At 38.5% G+C, this 7,069-nt stretch overlaps 1 protein-coding gene across 1 annotated transcript; it reads right to left on the bottom strand.

Moving 5' to 3' along the window:
• Positions 1-734: 734 nt before the first annotated feature.
• On the bottom strand, positions 735-2,600 carry LOC127697412 (olfactory receptor 10C1-like). The gene has a single exon (XM_052200549.1). It carries the CDS (start codon positions 2,535-2,537, stop codon positions 1,599-1,601), a length of 939 nt encoding a protein of 312 aa, XP_052056509.1. The 5' UTR covers positions 2,538-2,600; the 3' UTR covers positions 735-1,598.
• Between the last annotated feature and the right edge of the window lie 4,469 nt (positions 2,601-7,069).

Raw genomic sequence — 7,069 nt, 5'->3', positions numbered from 1 at the left:
AAAGTCTACAAATGATGTCACTGGGTAGTTTCTGTCACCCATGTTTTCTATCTTTTAAACTCTCTGATAGGATCATGTGTTGAAATCCGAGTTTGCTGCTAATTTTGGGTGGAATTTTCATTTTATGGTGGCAATGGCTGTTCACTCTGTCCCCTCCACTTTAGAAATGTGTAAACTGTGAGCCATCAGATACCCACTTAGGGATGATCTAATAATTAAAAAGACAGAACTAAAACCTTGGCAGAGGCAAGGTACAAGGCAGATAGATAGATAGATAGATAGATAGATAGATAGATAGATAGATAGATAATTATCAAAGTCACAAATTCAATTCAAGCATTTTTCTATGCCAGGTTTTAATCTGCTGTGATATTTCTTGGACAGAATTCAGATAAAAAAGCCTTTCCCTCATTCTGCTCTACATTTGATTGATCTAAGAGGGTGAGTATGCAGTATAGTAAGTGCTAAATTCAGTGGTACTCTTATGGGCATTTATTTTGATTCTGCAAAATGATTAACAAGCCATTTATTTTTTTTGCATTTACCCCAAATGTGGATAATGCCAACAGAGACAATTAGGTGTCCCTCAACCAAGTCCTGATCTCGTTTCTGACCCTCTTCACGGCCTCCTTCACTTCTTCTTTTTTTTTTTAATTTTTAATTTTTTTTAATTTTTAAGAAATGTTTTTATTCGATGTATTCTTTATTTACATTTCAAATGATTTCCCCTTTTCTGGGTCCCCACTCCCCACAAGTCCCATAAGCCCTCTTCCCTCCCCCTCCTTCACTTCTTTGTTGTGGAGGGAATAGATGATAGGGTTGAGGGATGGAGTCAGGAGGGCATACACTAAAGCAATAAGCTTGACAGTGCCCTCAGGTCTGCTCTGAGGTGAAACCATATACACTGTAAAAGCAGAAGCACAGAACAGCTACTGTCTGCTCCTGAGTGAAGACATCCATACTGGTGTCTTTACATCTTTGCATGGTTCAAAAAGCCGGTTCTTCCCATATGAGCTGCACCAACAATGTTTTCTTGTGGCCTGGATTCAGAGTGCAGACAGTGATTTCATAAGCTGTTTATATTGCCAATTGTCTAAGCTACTTTTTTCCCCTATCCCATTCTGTTTCATATTAGAGGAAACCTCCACTCCATCTTCCAACATATTGTATCACAATATTGCCCAAGTATACCGAATTCCATGTACTCGTGTGTTCTGTTTTCATAATTCACTGGTCTCCATCACAACATTTGCCCAATGCTCTCTTCCCACATCTTTAACTAATTTCAATATCTTCTGGGTCTTTCTCCAAAAGTCCAGTCTGAAATGCAAACCCAGAGCCAGTCCAGATTGTAGAAATTATAACAATTTCTTACTAAGTTCTGCCTGAGAAAGGTGAGCTTCATGTTTTTTCTCTCCCTTAGAATCTCTGGCTCACCCACTCCCACATTAGGACATTTTTAAATTTGTCCTGATCATAAACTGCTTGAGTTGAAAATTTCACATATTATTGGAACAACCAGGTAACTGTCTACATAAGTAAGCAGCTAAATCTTGCACTTTTCAAATGGTATAATATAAATCTAGGGGACTTCAAAATCAATTCAGCACAGCCTTAATCCTCTGTGTGACCCTCTTAAAAGCCTCTTTGACTTCCTTATTGCGAAGAGTATAAATAATAGGGTTGAAGAAAGGGGTGAACAAAGTATATACCAAGGCAATAAGCTTGTCTCTGCCCTCAGCTAGAATCTCTTTTGGCCCTACATAGACAATGAAGGCAGAGCCAAAGAACAATGTCACTACGGTTATATGGGAGGAACATGTAGAAAAAGCTTTGGCACGGCTAGCAGCTGAAGGCAGCCTCAGCACAGCTTTCACAATACCTCCATAGAGTCCCAAGATGAAAACAAGATTGCATGTATTGATCATGCCAATCACTGCAATATAAACCCGAGCATGCCAGCTAGTGTCCACACATGCTAACTGCATTACAGGTTCCAGGTCACAAAAGTAATGGGCTACCTCTTTCAAACAATAGGGCAAAGAGGCAGTTAGACCTGCAGGCACTAGGGCAGCTGAAAAGCCTGCCATCCATGTAAACCCAACTAGCTGTTTCTGTACCTGTCTGCTCATGAGTGCATGGTAGTGCAGTGGGCGACAGATAGCAAGGTAGCGGTCCAGGGCCATGACACCTAACAGGTAGCACTCGGTCATACCCAAGGAGTGGAAGACATACAGCTGGATAAAGCATGCAGCTGATGGGATGGGTGAATGCCCATGGATCAGGGTATGCAGCAAGGTGGGCACTGTGGTACTGACATACCAGATTTCCAGGAAGGAGAGGACACTGATGAAGAAGTACATGGGAGTGGACAGCCCTGAATCTGCCTGAACCAAGACAATGATGAACAAGTTCCCTGCCAGTGTGAGGAGATAGATGCAAAGGGTCCCAAAGATTGCAAGATGTTGCAGGGTGCCAGAGGTAGTGAAACCAGCAAGGATGAAAGTCCGGGTCCAGGTGTAGTTGACATGATCCATGAGTCCTGGGAATGAGAGAAAGACAGCAAATAAGTAGCTTTATGGTATTCCTCTGGACAATGTTTTCCAGAGTCGAAGGTATAGAACACACATGTCAAAAAAAATCACAGATTATCTATAAAATCCATTCCATGTACTAGATGAAATAGGAATTGAGTACTAGAAGTCAGAAGTGATTTGCTCAATAACTGTTGGTGACAGTGGCCACAGAGAATTATACTTCCTTAATTCACAGAACAATATTTGTAGACTATGGTACCAGAGTCAGGCCTAGGATTTTCTCCTCTCTGCTTTGGCAAAACAAACCAACAAGGAAAATGAGAGCAAAATTCTCATTCTCATTCTCATTCTCCTACCATTCCTAGTTAAATGCACCCATGATACTCTGAAATAATGACCCTTATTGTATAATGGATTCAACAACCAGTATATGGTAGGAAAAGGAGACTTACCTTTGTCAAAAGCTAAGTCTTATTGGGTGTTCTCCAGGAACTCATCGAGGTTCTCATCAAAGGTTGAAAGAGAAAAAGACGGTCTAAAATCAGGCTATCTCAGGAGCATATCTCAAAGCTCAAAACTTTGGGAGAATATGAAAAATCCATGGGCTAAAAGGATGTGTTTTCTAGAAGTATCCTAATGGGGGACACACTTGAGAATACTGCAATGGATAGGGAGAATGGAGAATTACAAAGCAAAGCCCCTATGAGATGTGTAGAGTGGTGCAAAAGTACTACAAGTAATGTCTTCTTTCAGGAATTATATTTCTACATTTGTCTTCATCACCAACTCAAAGTAAATCTTGGTCCAAACCACTGCTTCCTCTTTCCTTGAAGTTCTGTAAATGACGGAGTTTAAGTTTCAGGTTCCTGACATGGTAGTAGCATGTGATTCTCTAGTTATTGATGGATGTGCACTAGGTTCCTCATGGAGAATCTCTATTAATATCTGTAGAATGTCATGGCGGTACTCAAATGGAAATTATCCAGAAAAAATCAAAACTGCCTCTTGCTGCTATTTTTTTAGCCACTCTTACCTCTCCTGTGTGACCTCCAACCATTACCTTATTGCGTTGGTTAAAACAGAACTAGTCCCCCTCTTCTTGATATCACTTTTATCCCAAGACATTCCCTCATTTATAGTTCACACTTCTGGAAGCAAAACTCTTCCACTAACTGCTTAATAAATGTTCCCTGGGGTTACTATGACTAACTCTCATATGGATCCCTTTGGGTAAGAAGTGAGGTCCACAGAAGTGAGTCAGATGAGATGTGTCTCTCCAGTGACTTGCCTCTGCAATCTTCACTTTGGAGTTCTGCAATCTAATCATATTGCCTGCTTTGCAATGACCATAAAACATGACATTAAAGAAACAATCCAATTCTCATCTCTTCATTTACACATCAAGAATACCAACTTGAGGAAGGAGGAATTGGCTTGCCCCTTTAAAATTCTACTTGCCTGGAGCTGTGTCAACATTCAGCCTCATTTTCCTTATCACTTACCAACCTAATCCACATAGTAGCTATATGTTTTATGCTGAATGTCTCTACTTCTTTCTTCATACCATCATACTGCAGTGGCCACAATGGGTTGTCTGGTCCAACAACTGCTTACTGGCTATTTACAATAGTATTCCAGATTTTATTTTACTTTTGAAATTATTGATTTATGTGTATTGTGTATCTGTGTACCTATTTATATGCACTCAAAGGCCAGAGGAGGGCATCAGATCATCTGGAGCTTGAGTTACAGGCAGTGTGAGCAGCCAGAGTTGGGTGCTCAAAGTTCAAGTAAGGTTCTCTGTAAGAGCAGCAAGCATACTCAACTGCAGAGCAATCTCTCTAATGCTCTGCAAATACTATTCTAAATCCAGTATTCTAAATTCCCATAATAGGATTGCAACCTGTACTCAATCCATGTCACCACCATTTTTACCCTGGACATCTTAATGCAATAATTTTTTTTCCCACAAAACATTTGTACTCTCATTTTCTTCAAAACTAGTTATGTCAGTATTTGAACTTTTTGTCATCTGAGGACTATCTCACAGTTTCATTTGCATAAATTTATAGTCCAGATGAATAACAGGATAACTGCATTTACCCAGAGTGCGAAGTATTTTACTTGTTCATTGATCTAAAGGTAATGTTTTCTTAATGTCAACAAAAAAAGACAATGGCAAATATAGTAGTTACAGGGAGGTAATACTGTATTGTCTTAATAAACAGGCCACATTAAGTGGAAATAAAATACTCAATCCCTGACATTGAGCTTCCTGTGAAAAGATTAGCACTGGGACCAAAATATAGTATATACATTGTTTATGACTACTAATACAGATTCAGGATGAGCAGGGACTATAGCCTCCTTCCTATCAAATACCTGACCATTCACTTGGGTAAATAACTGCAACCATCCTTCAATATAATACTGTATCGTCTCCAGTCATTAACAGTCCAGAGACCACCATTCATCTAAACCCTTCGATTAATGATTGGGCAGTACTCAGAGTGGAAAGGTTAAGGCTCTGAATATATCTTACCTTCACATCACATTTGTCCTTCTGCATTCTTCTTAGGTCAGCCAACTCTAAGAAGAATTGTTATCCAATTTGTACATTTAATGGGATCTCTCCACTAACTGAATGGATTATATATAGCATAACCTAGGTCTCCCAGGTTATTACTAATCAGATACAAATACCTGAGCACAGAAATGGTACATAATATCTAGCATCAATAGAAGAGCACAGTATACCATCGAGTTGTAGTCTAGAGCAAAGATTGGCTTTTAAAATATTCTATTTTTTAAAAGTGAGACAGTATATAATATGTACAAAATTTCACTGGGTCTCATTAGTAAACATTTTTTTTTAAGTCAAATGCCTATAAGCAATGAGATGTGAATAAGTGAATACTTTATAATCTTAGGGACTTTATAGAAAAGTAAAAAGAAAGATTGTTAGAGTAAGAGATTGTGGATGAGTAAAAGAAGCATATTGTTTTCTGGACATAGCAGGGCAGATATCCACATGAGCTCACATTAGTTATGACAGCATCCATAAGACATGTGTAATTTCAAGCCAGGCCAAATCCCAGCAAGGAGAAGAGAGATTGACATAAAGTCCTTCTCTAAGCTGAGGAGTTATTGGTAAATGATAGCTTTAGGGAAAAGGGGAGTCAGTTTTCTTTAAGGGTATGGGCCCTCATTTATCACCAAGCTGTAATGGAAGGCCCCATACCTAAGGATATGCAAGCACCTCAAGTAGGGCTTGATGGGTTTAATTAGTAAAGCAGATAGAGGTAAAGATGGCACAGATTTAGGCTGGTAGGGAAGTGGAGTGTATCTGGAAGTACATGGAGTAAGGGTTGAAAGAAATCAGAGTACTTAGTAGGAAACTTTCAATTAATGAAGAATGATGAGGAACGTATAATGAGTTCATGAATTATAGGCTTCTATTCATCTAAACATTTGATCATGCTATCTTTAAAAATTAGACATTATTTTAAAATCATGCCCTAAATGGATAATAATCACTATGCATGTAGTATCTAAAGTCCTATTAATGTACTCACTTAACAGATTAAGAAAATTGAGGTGCAGAGATTTTAAAGACATTGCCTTAAGCTCAAAAAGCAAGTAAATATTAGAATGAAAGATTGAACCATGAAGGAAATCTCCAACCTCTTTTCTAATTACCACTGTGAAGTAATAAGGTCCATTTGTTTACTGAACATGTATTACTCATTGTAATTTTAAAGTATTCTGTTACATGTATTTTAAGAATAAGTGAAGTCAGAAAGCTGATTTTTCTCTCAGTAAGTGGGGGAAAAAAGGACAGGGAATTTGGCCAGTACATTGCCTTTTTTGGAATATTCAGAACATGCTCTGCTGGGCCTGTATTACACCTCACACTGTACTTTTGAACGTGTCGCAATACTAGAATCGAAACTTCTTCAGGTAGAAAAAATTTAAGAGGCAGTTCCTGAAGGCTACTCAGTTTTCACAGATAAAGATCAGCCTGACATCTGGATAACATCTGGGTTGAATCTGGTTCCTGATGGCAATTCCAGTAATTCTTTGAATTTTTTTTGTAAACATATTGGAACAACAATTACCAGTCAGATGAACAGATATCTTGAAGGTTTTAAAATTTATAGCAGGCTAGATATGCTTGCAAAGCTGTTCCACAAGCTTCATGTAGACTAAAGGAGTATATTTTGAGTTTAAGGTATATGCAATACATTTCAAGCCAAGCTCGGATACAAGCTCAATTCAACTCATACAACATAACCACACACCACACACACCATGTCCCACACCACACATATGACATATATAATCCTCATATACACATACCACATACCACACTCACACACAAACACTACACACCAAACACACACACACACACACAAACACAAACACATACACATACACATACCACAAACAGCATCCATAAACATAACTGTGTATAAATAAAATCAATAATTACCAATCCTGATGTGGGTAGCATTAAAAATTCTAAAGGCTTT

Source organism: Apodemus sylvaticus, chromosome 12 (assembly GCF_947179515.1).
Source record: "Apodemus sylvaticus chromosome 12, mApoSyl1.1, whole genome shotgun sequence".
Classification (NCBI taxonomy): domain Eukaryota; kingdom Metazoa; phylum Chordata; class Mammalia; order Rodentia; family Muridae; genus Apodemus; species Apodemus sylvaticus.
Note: the sequence above shows the minus strand (reverse complement) of the source record. Positions and strands in the feature narration are given on the sequence as shown.